Source organism: Oxyura jamaicensis, chromosome 5 (genome assembly GCF_011077185.1).
Source record: "Oxyura jamaicensis isolate SHBP4307 breed ruddy duck chromosome 5, BPBGC_Ojam_1.0, whole genome shotgun sequence".
Classification (NCBI taxonomy): domain Eukaryota; kingdom Metazoa; phylum Chordata; class Aves; order Anseriformes; family Anatidae; genus Oxyura; species Oxyura jamaicensis.
The window spans coordinates 6,608,518-6,628,309 of NC_048897.1; the positions used below are offsets into that span (position 1 = coordinate 6,608,518).

At 38.3% G+C, this 19,792-nt stretch overlaps 1 protein-coding gene across 1 annotated transcript in view; it reads right to left on the reverse strand.

The window, feature by feature from the left end:
- CD44 (CD44 molecule (Indian blood group)) overlaps nt 1–19,580 on the reverse strand; it is a 52,088-nt gene extending 32,508 nt beyond the window's left edge. The window contains exon 1 of the mRNA XM_035329147.1: nt 19,384–19,580. Coding sequence (XP_035185038.1) covers nt 19,384–19,450 — 67 coding nt within the window. The 5' untranslated portion in view covers nt 19,451–19,580. The remainder of the gene's footprint in view (nt 1–19,383) is intronic.
- Nucleotides 19,581–19,792: the final 212 nt, after the last annotated feature.

The following is a 19,792-nucleotide window of genomic DNA, read 5'->3' on the forward strand; positions in this document are numbered from 1 at the left end:
CTTTCTGAAAAACTTTCACTATGAAAGCAGATTACCACATATGCTTGCTTTGGGTTGCATTTGAGTCTTGCAACTCATCCCAGTTTCACTGAAATATGAAGTGAATTTCACTTCTGTTTAAAGGGAATTTGATTCAGCTGTCATCAAACCTCAGCCTATTTAGGACTTTAAAACATTAGAATATATGTACTGTTACCACCCAGAGATCCAGTCATGGTGGGAAATTCAATTTTTATGCAGCTGATTCCTTAAACTCTGACTGCTAAGAATAAATAGGATTATTTAAAAAATAAGTTAATTGAACTACTTGGAGGGTCAGCTATGCACATGTATGTTTTCCATGGAAATGCTGAGCCTAGCCCAACAGTGTACATCCTGTACACTGGGACACTTCTGGGAAGCACCAGATGCATTGCACGTGCACTGACCATCTGCACTGCACAAACACGCAGAAGGACCAAGCTCCCAGGAAGCCATACGCATGCAGCGCGTGAGATCACGTGGCTGGCCAGGAAACACCGGGGAGACATGTGGCAATCTGATTTGCAAAACTGGTTTTGAGGCCATCCAATTAGCTGGCACTTTGCCCTAAAGTAGTGTGGAGACAGAACGCTTTGATTGTTTTTATTTTGACTATATCTTCCAAACCTGCTATTAAAAGTGTTTGTAACACTTTTGAAGTGTAGGCACTTCTGTTTGTGAAGCAGTCAGCGTGAGAAAAGGACTACAGCAGTACGTAAAACTCACATGATGTTTCACAGTCTCAACAAATTACGTAAATCCAGCATTTCCGCTACGAAGGCAGTAATTACCACATTTTAGAAATGGCAAAATACAGATGCAGAGAACACTAACCAGAGCTATACAGTCAGTCAGGGAACCCAAAAACCATACTCCAAAGTTCTTACATGATGGTCCTGTATTTTAATTTCCAGTCAACTTGGACACTTAGAAAATATTTCTAGTTATATTGATACAAAATTTATTAAAAATAAAACACAGGGCCTAAATTAAATTAACACCTTAAATTCTTTCTTCCCTGCTGAGGCTTATGGGCTAATTTTGAGTTTGGGAAGAAACATGATTACCATATCCAAATCAAAACATGTCCCACTTTTCCCTATAGATCGAAAAGGTTCAAATCTATTATTTTTATGCTAGTGCTACCTAGCTGGCCTTAATGCAGGTATGCAAATATATATATATATCTTTTTTTTTTTTTTTTTTCTTTTTCTTTTTCTTTTTCTCTTTATTTCCTGTTTCAACATCTAATGCAAAACACATTGTGTGTGCCAGGCTGCTACGGATCCCTTCACCTTGTCTGAAGTTTCAAAGGAGCTGATTCAGAGTGGACTCACAGCAGAATCACAACCAGTACCCAGAGCTTCCCTTCTGCCCCCTCTTATAGCTGGCAGGCTTTGAGAGCAGACAGGCTATGATTTGTCCCTGACATCCTCATGATTTGCTGCAGCTGAAAGAAAATATTGTTTAATAATAGCTCTTAAAAAAGGAAAAAAGACTAAACATGCCTGAATTGTCACGACCATTAATCTTATCCAGACCATGAGACTTGGCTGACTCAACCCCAAACCATGGAATGCCCCTAAGCCTGCACTGAATTTTATAAGCATGGAAAACCTTATCATAAAGGTAATTTCTCCCTGAATTTCCTGGTATTTCTGATGCTCTGCCTTTCTCTCCAGCTCTTGTTTATTTATTTTTATTCATAGTTAATAAGAAAGCAACTGCAAGTTCTTCAGTAAACTCTTCAATGCTATTGACATCCCTGTATCTAAACCAGGCTCAAATAATGTTTTTCAGCTACAATCACTAGACCCAGTTCCACAGTTTGCTAGCTAGGGCCCACTGTTGTGACAGAACTGGCTAAGAATGAAGAGCATTGTCCCTTCATGAAATTGTGAGTTACACATGTTTATTAACACCAAAAGATTGTAAGAAGCTGTCACAGTAAGAAGCCAGTTGCAATTTCCAATTCCACCCTGGTTCTGTAACCCTTACTCACAATGAGTAATGCTGACTCATGTAAACTCTTCCTATTGGAGTCACTTTTCCATAAAGAGTTTTGAATTGCTCTGTGGATGGTTCTGGCACTACCCTCTGCTTTACATTGCTTTTAGGAGAATACCTAGTGGTTTAATTCTCAGGGTGGATGCTATCTTATGTTAAAAAAAAAAAAAAAAAAAAAGTTTTTTTAACAACTGCAGAGATACATCAAAGTAAATGAAGTGAAGGATTTGCAAAAATTCTATTCCCCTTTACAAATAAACTGTAGAAGAATACTTAGACACCAAGTTGTTAACAGATTTCTTGGTAAAACCACAGTGTATATTTTATTTGTGCATGGCAACCAGGAAATGCTAATGTACTGTTCTCATGGGGATTTTTCTTTTTAGTTTGTGGTTCAAGATGATTGATATGTCACCAGGATGTGATAAACTGGGGCTGAAAACAGGACAGAATTTGGGTTTTGAAGGTGCAGATAGCTTCTTTCTCTGTTTGCTTATATAGCTTTTACTCTCAGTTTGTTGTAAGAGCTTTGTTCTAAATTTATTAAACAGATTTCAAGCTCCAGAAAGATATAGATGGGTAAATGCTTCCTTATAAACATGGATTGTTTAATCTTGTACCGACACTTCTAAAAAGGAACAAAAAACTAGCTTAGCACTGACAATTACATTTTTAATATTAGCACCTGTTTTAATTCTGGTAATGAATTAGAGGAAAGTGGCATTTTGGAAACAGATTAAAATACTTTTAAAAGGGCTCCTGGTTATTTCTGTTCCTCTCCAAATAAATCTACAAATTGGACTATATGAGTCCTAATATTTGTGGAGGTTTGGACGATTCAGATCTCAGTTTTCAGTTCAGATCTATCTCCAGTTGAAGTCTGCTTTTTTAAAATGTTTATCAAGAAAACTACTTCATGGATAAATCAGAATACTGTATAGAAAAACTAATGTAAACTAAAGTAAAAATTCTGAAACATTTCAGAAGCCAAGATATTTTGTCTGTAGAAATACTAAGATAGCACAGCTACTGCCATTTGGGCCACTGTGAGAACTTGAATGTACAAAAATAGTGTGGAGGATTACCTAATACATTAAGATACAGACTGGCCTGGATGGAATGGTTATTTGCTGAGTATTCCACCATTTCCTTGAAGACTGTTAGTAAAACCATTTGCTAAAGCAGTTCACAGCCCAGTCAACTGTAATAGCATACAGAGGCTTCCACCTTTTTGTCAGAAATTGGACTAAAGCCCAGGTCAGTACTGCTGAAAACCACTGGATAGCTGTTTGCTAGGTTATGTAAAATGATTCATTAGTCCCAGCCCCAGTCACTAATAGACACGTGTCGACATCATTAAAACACACCTATACCTGAATCCCTCAGGGCTTGATGGGGAAAGGAAGGCTGTACTGGGAAAATCTGACTCTGAACTGGCATAGCTACACACTGATCAAAATTTAGAAGTCAAATTCTGCAAGATCCACATGAGTTAAGCAAACATATCAGGATACAGCACTTTACCATCTTAACAAAAAAGTGCCGATGGTAAAGCAACATGTGCATGTCATATAGCATGGCTGGGTGATGTTTTTCATTTCTCCCAGTTGTGAAATTCTTGCTCTGCTAGCCACCATTCTCTACAGAAAGCAGAGAAACAAATCTGGAAATAAGCCACCTAATAAGCAAACTTCTCCAAATAATGGTTGGCATAAGGTGAAAGAAATTTACAGATTCTTGGGAGTTGTCAGATGCAATACTTTCCTTGGGGTATTGCCAAGTTGTGAAACCTGAAATGATTTATAGCAAATACATTTTCAGATTCAGTGTGAATAAACCATATCTTATGTTTTCTAAGTATCGTTTGTGGACATTTAACAACAACAACAACAAAAAATATGTTTTTCAGTTTGAAACTGTCTCTCATTTTTAACTTATTATTTAATTTGCACAAACTAAAACAAAATTAAAGCAATTTCAGAAAAAAAAATAATTTAAATGTTTACTGGTTTCAATACATGTAGATGATTTAAGGAACCCCATCCAAAGATTCCCTGTAGTTTTTTTTTTTTTTTTTTTTTTTTAATTTTCTTATTTTCATTTCAGTTTGGCATATGAAAAAGCTTCTGAACCTTGAAAAGATCATTGGAGAGAAAAAAAAAATCACAGCTGTATCTCTAACAGGTTGGTGTTATTTAGAAAAAATTCTCTGCACAGCTGGCTTTTTAAAGGCAGCAAATTCCAGGAAAACACTTTAAAAGGAATTTACCTGCATTCTGCAAGGGCTGCCTGCTGAAAATAGAGACAACATGCTCTTAATAGCTGGGTGTGGTGACAAGAAAGTGAAGATGTCTCTCCATAGATGCAGAGGTATAAAATCAGACCTTTCTTTGAAGTTGTGCCAAAAATGTTTCTACTATGCAGTTATATTTGGGCACCTAGTTATTTTGTCTGAAAGGGCAAATAAGATGGTAGCTTCCTCACATCCCTGTATATTGTTAACTACTTAAAAAAACAAAAACAAACAAAAAAAACACACACACAAACAAACAAACAAAAAAAACATAGCCATGCCAACCCTGTGAGCCAAATGGGCTTAAATGGGTCTCTGAAATGAAATGAAAAAAATAAGGAGAGATGCGGTAGCTGACAGTAGCTGAAGAAGGAGGATCTCCCTTCTCTACCAGATAAAAAGTGTTCTATATATTTCAGTGTTACTTCAGAAAGTACACACTGGAAAAGAGATGTGGAACAGAGCTCAATCTCTTGGCTTCCCACTAAGTTGTTCTCCTTTATGAATGTACCTACCAGCCACCAATATCATTGTCCCTGTATTTGTTTACTAATAGGCAGAGATCATCTGTATCTTAATCTGATACTTCTTCTGACTACTAATTTACCTTTATAAAAATGGAGGGGGAGTGGCACTATTAATAAATCAAGTATTCATAGAGTCACTCAAAATGCAAGTAAGTACAAGAAATACGTTTCATTCTTCAGCATCTGCTGCAGGAAGGAACAGTCTGCTAATGCATCTTCCAAACATGCTTCATCTGCTTGGCAACTGTTGCTCTGGTAAACATCCTGAGTGAGCCTATCCAGTGTCATCACTTACGATAAACTTCGTTGCTGCTGACATTAATATTAATCTTTTTGTAATAGTTTTACCCAACAGTGGGTTGAAAGTGTTCAGACTCCACTGGAACATAGTACAGCTGTGCAGCACCTCAATGGAAAAATTGCAGGCAGTGAAATCATAGTCCTGGAATTAGACAGTTATCAGATATGCCCCCCTAGAGATGATGAAAACATAATAATCACTGTCAATACTAGGAATGCTTCAGGCTGTACAATGAGTAGTCTAACCCCAAAGGCTGAGTAACAACGACTGTGAAGCAAATCAGTTGGGACTGGTTCCATGCAACCCAGGTGAAGAAATGTGCATGAAACTAAAGCTGGTGAATAATAGCTGGAGTCTGATCTTTATTGTTTGACTGAAAGCAAATTGTTTAGTCATTTGGGATGAAAGCAGGTGAGATGCAATGTTGCTCAGAAGACAGATCCCCAACCTGGAGCTCAAAGTGCCTTATGGCTATTCCCTGCACTGTCATCTACCTGTTGATATAAGACCGATAAGCCAATTAATCTCTCTTTACCTCAGTTTGAAACTAACCTCCTTAATAAAGCAATTGAAGATTGACCGATAAAGAACACTGTAAGAGCAAAGAACTATCGCATTGTTGTTTTATTGTGTGCTTACATGTTTTGCAGTCAGCTTCCATCTAAGCTTTGAGAAGTCACGGGATGCCCGATATAACATTTGTGGTTATTTAGATAAGAAATTCATACAAAATCAGACATCAGATCAGCAAGTCCAATAAATGACAGATTTTGAACTTGCAGCATGCTACTCAATAATAATACCAAGTGTGATTTGAAACTATTATTCATGTGACATCGAAAAACTTAGTTTTCTTGGTAAAAAAATTCTAAACTTAAAAAAAAAAAAAGCCTAAGTAAACAAAATTTCTAATAAATATTCTCAGCATTTTATGTTCAGTTTTACGGTAAGTTCATTACAGAAAAGCAAGCAATGATCAAAACTGAAAAGAGGAAAAAAAGGCTTTGAATAAGAAGTAAAACATCTATTGACTTTAACAAGGCCACTTCACAAGAAAACAGAAGTTTCTTGTACAAATTTGCAAGGAAGTACCTTACAAAATAATGCAAAGTAGCACTTTAAACACTCTAGATCTTAATTGCATATTGGTTAACATATTGTACAGCAGTCCACTGAACTTGACCAAGATCTCGCTGGAGACTGAAACTGGAGAACTAAAATTTTCAATGTAACGGATGTCTTAATGACTCATACCAGATTCAGATTTTTCCAATTAAAAAAAAATAAAAATAAAAAAAATCATTTTTATATGTAGCTTTGCAGTTAGAAACCCATACTTCTGAATACTTGTCATAAAATAATAATAATAATAACAAAAAGCCAAATAAGAATAATATATGGTATCTTCTGCATTTCCAAGGTCTGGAGAATATGCAAGAGTCATAAGCACTGATACTTGTATTCATTGGAACAGTCATTGTCCTAACAAATTACTGGATGAGTTTGTGACCAGCTATTTACATAACCCAATTAACTGCTGAATGATAATTAAATCATTAAAAAAAAAAAACAAAAAAACTGAAGAAAGCTACTTATCTGAATCAATGGTTGGCAAAAAGAAGCTGTGTCCCTTTGTGTTGTTAGACTGAAACCCTGCTTTCTTCCAGAGTGGGATTTTGGGTAAGTTCTGTTAACAGAGTTGTTCTCTGTTCGTTGTTATGCACAAAACCTTACAAATGGTATGATTGGAAGAGATCAGAAATGCTGGATATGAACGAGGAAGGAAACAAACTTAAAAGAAAGAGTTCTCTGAGGGACAGATCATGGAAGAAGCCTGAAGATTTAGCAGAGGTTAATTCAAAGGCTATCATGAAAGATGAATATCCAGCTGTGTGTACAAGCTACCGCAGTTTCAGAGATGTAGAGTTGTTTGATCCCAGTCTGTTCTTCTCCATGAAAACACAAGAAGCACCAAGCCATGAGGATATTTTCAACAGAGGGATGGCAACCACGTTACTTTTAGGAGCACTGGGAAGCATACTACACATTACTGAAAAAAAAAAATCAAATTCATGAAATGCACATTTCATTTGCACTTCCTGGAGACTGTGAAATTTAACTCTGGAAGTATTAGGACAGACCAAGTGAAAAAGCCCAAGATTTTCATTGTCAGAAAGACTTGGTTTGGGATCTGCAGTAAGTATGATTCAAACAAAAAGTCAGCTTTGGAAATGATCACTTTCTATAAGTACATGCAATGATTAACATCATCAGCTTAAATCTTACCTGGAGTCTATGCAAGTCAATGGGAAAGTTAATTGCACTTAAATCAGTGCAACCTCCTCACACGGAAAAGAACAGTGTCACACCCATTGCTCCCTCCACTTTTCCAAACACCAGGAGGGCAGTGATCACACAGCCTGTAGCCAGAATGCCTAAGCTCGCAGGAAGCCTCTATTGGAATTTTTGGTGGCAAAATGTTTCCATTTTCTGCACTCCATGTAGCTCTACCCATCTGTATGCTAGTTTCAACAGTCTTGAAAATACCAAAGAGCAAGAAATTTTCTTAAGATACATGCAGGTTGTTTGTATCCCATGTTCAGTTAAATTTCTTACAGTCCTTTGTACAGTACTAGTTTAGAATATTTTTATAATTGTTTAAGGAAAAAAATATGTTTAATTTCTAATATTTCCAATTAACATTAGTATGTACATAGTGTTGTGGCTATTGCAAATATGGAGAGAATAGCTATATGCCTTGGGCCTCATATATCTTTCATACTTTATTTTCCCCAGATATTTTAACTTAAAAATTCATGGGAAGCAGTAAAGATATGCATGCATAAGGGAAGAATTGGAAAGAAGTATTGGCACTGTGGCCTCAGTCTTATGTGAATTCAAATACTACATTAAATCCTAAACACATTTAGGTATGTGAGGGCAATGAACTTGAATGCAATAATCCTCAAGTAGTGAAACACTTTTGTCTTCCAGAAGTGCTGGAATAATTGTGAAGCCATTGATTTTGCTGTGATGTTCATGGATTCTAAGAATCTTCTATTTTAATGAAATATAGCTGGATTTTAAGAAAAGGTCCAGAACAAAATCAATCTCTGAACTGCAAATGATAAAGTGACAGACCTCAATTTATATGCTGTAAGTTTCTTGACAGTGGAAAGTGTTCTGAAGGCAGATTCACTCTGAGCAAGAGCCAATTCAAATAGCAAATTGGGCATAACCCATCTTTATAAATAGAAAACCCTAGATAGGTAACATGAGAATATTTTTTTTCCAAAAAGACTTACATTCTTGAAGCAAAAGAAATCATATATATTAGACAAAGCAAACAGCTGTTCTTGTGTGACCCATTATTACCAGGTCATTGAGACCAGGAAGCTTAGACTGAGATGAAAAGGAAAGGAAGCCACTAAGGACTCTGAAAAGAGAAGTGAGGAGATGTCATCATGTACTAGCAAAAAATAAAAGAGGGAAGTTCTTTACACAAAGCAGAGATCTCTCTTAGGAATAATAGAAGTAGCTGATGCAGAGTGGAAACACTTTTCCAGATGATATGCTACCAGTCATTGTGCATAGATCCCATTTGTCTTTCTTGAGTAGTGTGAAAGTCTCTTAGGCACACCTTACTATACCATTTCCTGAAATACTGCTAATTCAGCTGAGTCTTAAATCTATTTTTTTTTTTTTTTTCTGAAAGGAAGGGAGATATTGGGTGCTTAGTAATCAGTTCAAGGTACCAATACAGTAAACTGAAAAGCAAAATACAGACTTACATTAGGACATGAACATGTTGCTATAGCTAAAACTGTGGCTGTATTTGTACTGTGACAGTGTTTTCTTGGTGGAAAAAAAAAAAAAAAAGTGTTAATATTTTGTCTTGCAATTCTAACACCTGAATTTCCTGTGAGCCAACAACAATATGATTGTGATGTGTGCTGATAAAGTGATATGACCTGAATATTGAGTATCAGTAATAAAGTCGGTAAAGTGTCTGACTGATACTGTTAATAATCCCAGTGCAGGTCTGCAAACAATGGGTTACAAAGTCGGGTGCTTCATAAATTAGGAAAACACAGCTCTTGCTCTTAAAGTAACACAGGCAGGAGCATTTTCTCACAAGGATTGTTCAACTGCAGTAAGGATTGCATAGCCAGGCTTAGATTACTAAACGGTCAGTAACTGAGGAGTTTCCTGTTTTTAAGATGCCAGCTTTCCAGAAAATGCTCCAGTCCCCTGTACTCTTGTAAACTTCTACTGATGCAGAAGTACTTTTGCACAAGGAGATTTTTATTCTTTCTTTCCTTTTTTTTTTTTTTTTTTAATGAATAATAAAAATGCGTACTTCAGCTGAAATAGACTTGTATATGAAATTATAGCTGCTTTCTGAAATTCAAGAAAAAGAACACTAGTCTTGTTGAAGCACAACACTGGGACTTAGGAGAAAATGTTTTATTTCCAGCTACATTGCTGGGTAACTTACCTGCTTTCTCTCAGTTTGCCTACTTGTAATGTGGGGGTAAAATCACTGACTATCAAAATCAAAGCCTACCAAAAAAAAAAAAAAAAAAAAAAAAAAAAAAGAGCTAGCTTTTATTTTCTGCTCCCCACATATTTGTCAGTTCACTTGTTTTTCACTAGCTGAGGTTATCTTTGTTCTGTTGAATAACAATATACTCAAACTTGAAATTTCAAGTTCTCTGGTAATTTAAACATATTAAGCCTGATTCCAGCTGTACTGATTGCATTGATAAAATGCATCAGATGAGACAGCTACCTCCACTAGACCAAATGTTGTAACATGTATGTGAACTGCATGTAACGCAAGAAAAAAATGACTACTTAGAACTAAATTGCATCAGAGACTCCACCTGTTTCTAAAGTAATACATTGAGAAAGCGTAAGCATTCAAGTTCTCTTTCAAGAAGAATTCGGGTTCCTCTTTTACAGAGCCAGAAAGGATTCAGCAAATGACAAAGAGAAAGAGTACTTAGGCATCTTGATGTCCAGTTCAAATGTCTAAGGTGCTGTAGCATATGTTAAGAGAGCACTGCATTGTGTTACTAATGCCCCCCTGGAGCTTTGAAGTTGTAGTTTTGTAACATTAAGTAGATGCTATCAGCAAACACCTTTACAGGTTATATATACTCTTATAGGCATATAACCCTTGCTGGGCCCAAGACTTTCAATGTTGTAGCTATGACATATGTCTAAATAGGATTGTGACAACAAAGAAGCAACCGAAAAAAATAACATTGCATCTATTTTATTTTTAAGGGTAACTTAGTCAAATAGAGAGGTTTTTGGACTTTTCCTCTTTTGCTCAGCACAGAAAAGTTGCTAAGGAGTTTTACCAGTTTACCAACATTTTGCCAGTCTTGCATTGGTCTGTGAGTAACATATTGTGTGCTCTTGTCTAATTTACCATAGTGTTGGGCCCCATTGGCATATATAGGAACAGGTGTCCCTAGGAAATGTGAAAGATATAAAGAAAAAAAGGATCTCAAAGTCCAGAAACACAAACTACTTGTTATATGAACTGCTGAGACAAAAATATAATCTCAGCAAAGGGTTAACAGGAATAAATTTGGATGCCATCACTGATCTCAATAGTCTCCAAGTCTCAGGATATGCCACATTCTGGAGAACTGGATGATTGGGCTATTCTCTTGTTCACATGAACCCACACAGACAGAAAACACTGTCTAACATTTATGCCTATATTTTCTCTGAAAAAAAATGAATAACTGTGTGGACCTTACCCTGCCATGATGGCATAAGATTGTTTAACTGTCTTAAAAGCCAGTTAATTCTGGCTCTATTCAGGATGAACACCAACTGTATCATTACTAGATAATGTGTGAGACTTGACAGGCCAAGGAGAAGAAGAAAATAAAGCAGAACTGCCATGATCATTTCCTATCCAACAAGCCAACAAGCAGCCAGGAAATACAGCCATAGAAAAAAAAAAAAAAAAAAAAATAAAAGAAATAAAGAAAAAAAAGGAATGAATGAATGGGACTGATCTAATGGAAATATCAGGAGACACAAAAATCATCATACACAGTCTGAGAAAAGCTCTGCAACATTTTACACCACAGCAGTGAGCAAATGGATTCAGGGCTTTCTGAGGCAAGCCAAGAAAGCAGGAAAGAAACCTCCCCAGTCAGCCACCATGGGAAGGTGTCTCACATGCTCACACTGTCTGCCTGTTACTGCTTTACATACAAGAACTGTGAATTTGATGGCTGCCAGTCTATACCTTAGCTGTGCCATTCAGTTATGACCTAAAACCACCAAGTTTCTATTCTCTATAGGCTATAAAATGAATTGGTTATGTTCTGGAAAAGAGGATTTTAAGAGTTTAGAGCTCAATATTTCAAGCAAAACATTTTTATTTTCAGTGCTAGAAGAGTTTTGTGCTTTTTCTCCTCCCAAGAAGGCAAAGTGACTCCTGGTATTGCAAAATAAGAGTGAAAATTTGTTATTACCACTCTTCTGAAGTCAGTGGATGCCCCTGCCCTATTAGCTTCATGCTGAACTCAATGACAGCAAGTCAGACTTGCCAGCAGAGAAGGCTGAAATAAAAAAGAAATCGTAAAAACATGAACAAGAAAATTTTCTGCTTGCTTGAGTCTTCTCTGAGGCCTGCCTCTTGGAAGAACTTGGTCTCCATGTTTCATTTTTCCTGAGAATGACTAAGCTGCTGAATAGACATTTTACTGGATTAAATGGATTTAACCTTCTATCACAGACACAGGCTGACAGGAGTCAAAATTTATCGGATTGCTTCAGCCCAATGTCACAAAGAGATGGAGATGGATTAATGGGGAAAATAGAAAGTAGGTGGGAGAAACAGGAAGTTCAAAAGAAGATGTGAACATATACAAGATACACCCGGCTACCAACTGGAGACAGCTGGTTGCCACACAATGACAGATAAACTTCTCTGGACCCGTAGCTTTCTGGTTAAGTGGTCTTCTGGCATCATGGGCAGGTTGCCCAGCCTCAAGTTAAAGACAGTGGGTCTGTTCTTAGCTCTTCCTCCTGCTGGGTCATTTTGTGTCTCTCTGCATTCATCTTTCCCAAAGTATCAAGCCCTTATGTATAAATACCACATAATCTCAAGAAGATAAATGATAGTTATTACTAGAAAGTTTTGCATCAACCAGGAAATAAACATGACTAGATTTAAGACATCATTCTTCAATTAATTATTAAATCAATTTTAAAGTTCTGGAACCAAAATAGGTGTTCAGTATGACAGTAGGACGAAAGATTTAGATCAGTTCTCATTTGCCAAACTGCTTCAAACATCCCTTATCAGAAATAGACCAATCCTGAATACAACCTTTACCAAATGCTATTGCAGTGAAAATAGCTGCCATTCTTCCATGTGTGTATGAACAACATACACATGAGTAAACAGGATAGAACTGTCAGAGCAATGGACAAAAAAGTTGATGAAAATCTGATTTTAGTGGGACTGCTACTGGAGAATGACAACTTGAATGAAGACTTGACTTGAACAGAACATATGTTATTTAATTTCTGTGTTTTAAATATTCCTGTATGTCAAATTTGCACATAAGCAATATTCAGGAACAGAGAACAACAACAACAACAGAATCGTGTATAAATCTCGGGACTCATTAGCAAAAAAAAGGCCTTTTCTCTACAATTACACGCCTGAGAAAACAATGGAAAAGTGAAAGGATATTAATGGAGGACACCTAATCAAGCAGGAGGAGGAAGAACAGGGAAGCAAGTATAAGCAAACCGTGAAATGAGCTCAGGCCTCACCCTCAGTTTCTTCATTATTAATGAATCATGTTTCTTTATAATTGGCAAAAACTACTTTTCCTTGAAGCTTCCCAGTTAACTGTTTAGTGTTCCCTGCACAGGAGCTTCCCCTGGAGCTCTCGGTTGGAGCCAGGAGACCTGGCTGCCACTTGCACAGCCGCACTGCATTGCCGCCTCGCCTCCGTGCTCCCCAGCAGGGGAAGATGGCAAGATGGCAGAGGGTAAGTAAACGACTAATCACTGCCACCACCACAAGTCCTAAGGCACTCCTAAACTACTAGGTTTGCATGCTGTAGAAGGAGCAGTTGTCAGCTTGCTTGGCCCATTTGGGGTGGGTGTGTGGGCTCTGTCTGCCCTTTGAAAACTCTCGACTTGTGCTGTGGCGGTAGGTGTGATACCAGTCCCAAGCTGATGTGCCTACCCGGCAGCAAGAGGCATGCTCTGAGTGGCTGCCAGCCTGGGGCTGGTGCTCAGCTTTCAGAGCTTGAGCTGGCTGCCAGCCTGCTTGCTGCCCGACCGAGCTCGCTCGCATCTGCCTACGGGGTCCTGGCTGGCCAGGGACCACGTGCTGAGTGCCAGTTAACCTCTCGCTTCTGCATGGGAAGGCTGCGAGAAGCCATTCATCACATCTACCCACACACACCACACCCTACTGCTTTACAGACACCTATACATTAACAAAAATAACAATAAAAAAGCCCCCTAGGGAAATATACTTCTGAGAACCTGTTTCACTCTGGCCCTTGCTAACTCGCTGCCATGGTGAGACATCTGTAATCAACAAAAGCTGTCACAGCAGATTTTAAAGTATTATATGTTCAGTAAGGGCAGATTCTTATTTACAAAAGCAGGTACTTAGTAAAACAGACATTAGCTGTATAGCTGATGATCACTGGCTAATGCCCTCTGCCCTGCCAGCTGCCCGCCTGTACCCTGTACCCTGGCACCCTCTTTTATAACCACCTCACGTTGCTGGTGGAACAGGATCATTAGCAGAGACAGAGACGGAAGTTTTGCCACAGCTGCTGCATGTCTGATGTTTTCTTTCTTTTCTTTTTTTTTTTGGTTTTTGTTTGGGAGGGGGGGGGGTTGGGGGGGCAGGGGATGGGCAAAGACACAACACAGTCAGTTAGTTTCCAGCTACTGAATCTAGTTCAGTTATCAATAAAAGGAAATAAAGAAAAAAAAAAAAAAAGGCAAATCAATATATTTCTCAAACTGCAAATGTAAGTAAAATTCAGGTCTGCTTTGTTATTTTTACTTTGAGTTGGTGTGGTTGTTTGAGTTCCCTTGCTACTAATTGCTAAAACTAGATTATTCTTCAATTTTTTTTTTTTTTTTCCTATTTTGCTATATCAGGGTTGAAGGTTATTGTACTGAACTAAGATTGCTGTGTTATAAAACACAGCCAGTGTTGTCATGTAGAGGAACTGGAAAGTCCCAGATCCAGTGCACACAAAAGGGAGTTCAATTACATGCCTAATCGTATGCACAGACTCCAAAAATGACAGCAGATTTCTTTAGGCAGCAAACAGTTGCAGAGGCTTGAACTTTAAATCGCAAGTAGCTGAACTTTCAGTCTGACTGACAGGACTCTCCGAGGAAAACCCCTCTCTCCTCCACTGGTTGCTGTTTCACATGGCTGCCTGCAGACTCAGCCATGCACTGAGCTTCTCCACCATGCCTTGGGTGGGGTGGGCCCTGGCAGCCGCGGCGAGGAAAGAAAATCACCGCCAGCTGCTACTGATATTACAGCTGATGCTGCCGTAGAGAGGCCTGTGATTTCACGGGGAGGAAGTTGATAAACATTCAGGGCTGAAACAATTTTCTCTGCCACCAGTATTAGCAGCCATAATGGTCACTGATAATTACAGCATCTGATGGCCGTAAGCCTGGCTTTGAAATGATTATTACCTCCCTGGGAGTGACAGACAACAGCATTGTAACAACTGATGAACTTCTGGCACAATCTGGAAGATGGCGAGCAGCTGCTCTAAACTGGCTTCTCCCTTCCAGTTGTTGATAGCCCACAGAGAATGGTCCAAACCACCAGATATACCATAAAAAACCTTATGGGTAAAGGCAAAATATAAGTAGGCTGTAAGTATGGTTTCACTTGGTACCAACCATGACATATTTAGCTCAGAGGTATTGGTGACAATCCCATCCTCTGTCTTGCTTCTCTCACTTTGCTCGTCTTTAACTGGAATAATGAAATTCTGACGTCTAAGAATTCTGTTCAGTGCCAAAAAAATGAATGTGATTAAAACATGCTCTTGGTTATCAGATGCTAAAATATCATGTGTTTCGAACACCATGAATTATACAGCGTTGTATTCTTCTCAAAGTAGGCAAGATGACCGCAGTTGGTCATGTTTGTTTCACGATTATCCCTTCTGTGAGGTAACCACGTACATTTAGACTTGGTCCTGGGAAAAACAATTTTAGGGAACCATTCAGCAGAAAACACTCCCTATCTCTCTTACATAGGGTTCCCTTTTAAAGAAAAATCAATGATTTTGTAAATAATGCAATCTCTGTTATATGAAATTGAGAATTGCCTTCTTCTGTCCTAACTGCATTTTCAAACACTTGTCTGTTAATATCAGAACAGAAATGCAGGGCAAGAAGACCAGAAAGCAAGTGGGGAAACCGTGTTACAGCATCTCTGGAATTTCCCCAAACGTCTAAGTTATTGGGCACAGTTTTCCTCTCTTCATATAAGGAGCACTACATCATTTTTTCCCCTGGTTCTCTACAACATATTCCACTACCAGTCATCTACATTCAGAACTAAAATTAACCTTTTATCAAAGAAAAAACATAGTTATCACATGTCTTAGACTCCATCTTCTGACCAAGTAGCACAATCATCAATACCCAAAATTGGTATTTAAAGGTATTTATCTAATCTGCCTTTATCTAATTGCTCCTTAAAATCAATGTCTCTTAGCAACCTGTTTTCAAACTTAGCTACTGCTGCTAGCCGCTCCCTATGAATACCATCTCTTCTTTGGCAAGAACATTGCCATGTTGAATTGTTTGCCCTTTACAGTTTAATTAATATATATCCCACAGTTTTCACCTCTTCTTTTTCCTCTGCCCTGTCAAAAGTACAGCTTTTATTCTTCTAAATTTTCACATATCTACAGACTGCACTCCTGTTACACATTAACTTGATTGCTGCTGCAAACTTTTTTTTATTCCTCATTTCTAATTTTTCCCTGCTCCTAGCAGTTGGTTCCCAAATTAATTGAAATCTGCATAGAGGTTTATGCTAGTTTCTTGCTTGGATACTTTTCAGGTTTCTTCTCTAACTTAAAATTCTTTGAGACTTCATGTTGTGTATATGACCAATGATAGTTGTTTCCTGCAATCCACTGTGCTCCTTGCCACACAATCAAATATTGTTTTGAGATCTTCATTTTTCTTTAGTATATTTTCCTGCTCTATTCCACATGTTCTTTCATTTGAAATGTTTTTGCAGTTGTCCATTAATGAAAACATCTTTTTTAACCCCTTCATGAATTTCTTGAGAGTCCATCTTTTCTACAGTGTGAAGTATTTTTGCAGTACTAAGCTCATTTTCTCTGATGTTTATACTTGTCTATCAGCATCTCAGAGCATCTCATCCTACCAGCACATTCTTGCTGCAGTAGAACCTCATGCATGTTTAGGTGCTAGATAAATAACCCCAGTATTAGTACTGTCTTCAAGTCCTGGCCTATAAAAGTCATGGGAACAGTTCTGGAAAGAAAGACACACCAGGTATGGAGGAACATTTCATTTGATATTGGCTAGAGCTACCAGTAGTTTTAAAAGCATTTAGTTTAAGAAGTTCTACCTCACTTCTGTAATGCTATCTTCCCTCATTAAGCCTTTCTCTGACTTCCTGTTTTCAAGGTAAAGGTTCTGCATTGTGGTGAATACCGGTTACTAAAGGTGCAACAAATGTTTCTCCAAAGACTGCAAGACAATCCTCTGGTATGGTTTGTTGCCTGTGTCTGTGTGTGTAAGCTGTTCAAGGACAGATATATAACCTTTCCATTAAGCAGTGATGGAAGTCCAAGTGAACTTTAATAAAATGTAGTTTCTTTGCAGCTTTGGGAGAACAGCCAAGACACACACTGTAAGGACTAAGAGGAGGAAAAAAAAAAAAAAAAAAAAAAAAAGGCACAAAGAGCTTCTTCGAACTACTTTATTTACAAATTTATGTGACATACGTAAGCTAAGAGGCAGGCATGTCCCTTTGTTTGTGACTGACTGATAGCTATATTAGCCCTTCCTCAGAGCCCTGCCTTGTCTCGAGATTCTGGCCACCTCTTCAGTGCTGATACATAAGCCTCTCCCTCCCACTGGTGGACTCATTCTTCCTCTTTTCATTCCATCTTTACTCCTACTTCTATTCTAGTTTCTTTCAGTTTGGGGGTCAAAATTCCATGAATCACTTTGTGTTAATCAAGGAAAACTTTGAGAGAAATATTTTTACAAGTACATAATGTCCACAGGGAAAAATCTCTCCAGAATCATCATTAACCAAGATGTCAGCCTCCATATCCTCCTGGGGTTTGAAATGTGGCTCAGACTCCACAGACAACAAAAGTCACATCAATACCATGAGTATACCTCGCTGTGACAGTATGGTCACAGCAACACAGAGCTCAGGATGAATCAGTTTTTCAACAGCTCTCTATATCCCATCTTTCCTTTAGCAATCACATTAACAGCAACTCCGGGATGTTTTCATTTTTGCCATATTCGGTACTAACAGAATCAGAATCCAGGAACAGATCTGAATTTGGTCTTCCAACAAAGTACAATCCAACATCCATGGCCAGCATTCTGTGATGCACACAGCAAAGTCACTGGTTTCAAAAAAGAAAATAAAACCACCATCAACTGCCATTTTGAAGTCATTACTGACTACAAAGTCATGCTGGAATGTACCGCATACCAACTAAAATATATTGTAGCTATAATCTAATACCTTGCTAAGCCATTCAAGAAACTTTCCCGTGGGGCATATGTGAAGTCTGACATATTTCTTGTAACTATGCTGAAGTAGTAGGGTTTTCTTCTATGTCTTACTGCAAAAATACATTACTTCCAGAGTCACTACAAACCCTGCTTCTTTAGGACACTCCTGGCAGCTCATAAAAGGAGAAATCAGTTGAGCAAGCGGTAACCAAGCCATCATAGTCCTTCTACAGCATACAGACCTGGAGTAAGTCAAAGTTTTAAACAAGTCGGATATCTTTCATGTACTTTCTCTAGGGATCTATATACCTGATTTTAACAAGAACGTTTTGGTACAATAGGTAGACAATTTTAAGAAGAAAGCAATGAGGGCTCTCCAGCTATCCCAGATGCGCCAGGAACTGTTCACTCTGACACACCCATCCACAGCCCAGCCGTGCTGTAACCATTACAGAAGTGTCCACTGCTGCTCAGGCAAATGGGATATATATGTACCATACACACTCACACAGCCCTTGGGTGACAATGACAATGAAAAATGTACTTTGTTAGACTCTGGAACTGATAAGTGGAAAAATAATGTAGAAGGATAATTGTTACCCCTAACCACAAAATGCCTCAAGGCTGTTGCTGTCACAATGAGAGTCTGTTAAAAGCATGGCCATTTCCCTCAGACACGGGTGAGCCTGCACCATGTCAAATTTCCAGAGCACTTTGTCATTTTGGACATACAATTATTATTTTTTCTCTACACGAATGTTTCATTTTTAAATGCAAATATTTGAAGCAGACAACCAAGCTCCAGAAAGCTAACTGATAAACAACAAATTCTGCAGGCACTTCAACCCCCCTTTGTTCCAAAGTCTCACCAGTCAACCCCGAAGAAACCATAAGTTAGAAACAGGCATGCCTGGCATAAAAGCTCTCCAAATATCAGTCACACAGATCACTGCAGTTTTGTTTCTGTTCAGCAAGGCTGTGTCTAAAGGCAGTCTGCATTAGCTGTTAGTTCAGCCGCTCTGAACTCAAGAGCACAGTTGTATGCTGGGGAGGGGGTTCCCCCTCACCCCAGTCTAAAACAGAGCTAGGAGAGCGAACTAAGTATGCAACAGCAGTCACGTTGTCAAACCGAGCTATACCAGAGCTATTCTAAATTCCCTCATGTACCTCTGTTCTTCGTTTAAACTTTAACTCTCTACAGCTCACTTTTTATGGATCTGGAATTGCCCTTTACAAGCAATACACAGCTTTCTGCGATTGTACAGAGAGGCACAGCTGCAGTTACAGTTCTAAAGCATCTCTGATAACTCCCATAAATAGTAACACTTTATACAAAGATAGATGCAAGGAAGCTTTTAGCTATATAGCAGAAGAGCTGTTGCTGTCTGAAGCATAAACTTACTAACAATCGTAAATGTTTTCATTCATACAAAACTTACGTGTCTCTGTTAGACAAAGCTTCAGCAAACATAATCCAAAAGTTGCCCACACGTAGAAGCTGGCCATTGTTTTCTCAGAATTGTTTGGCAAAAAACAGAGATCCTTGCAAGCTGCGGAAAGAAGAAAAGCCCCGGCGCTTGTTAAGCCTCCAGTCAATGAGTCTGAAGTTTGCTGCACTTTTTATTCTGATTCAAAGAACTGGAGTAATGACATAACAGGGAGGGGGAGCTCCATCAAAAGTCACACCCATATTGCAACAAACTTACTGGGCAGCGAAAGGGGGGGCAGTGGGGGGCGCCTAGTACTGACTAAGCAGCCGCATGAGTTTTAAAGAGGCACTAAACCTCCTATTCTTACACCAGTACAGTCAAGAGTTATATTTATCATGCTTACAGGAAAATGTGTATA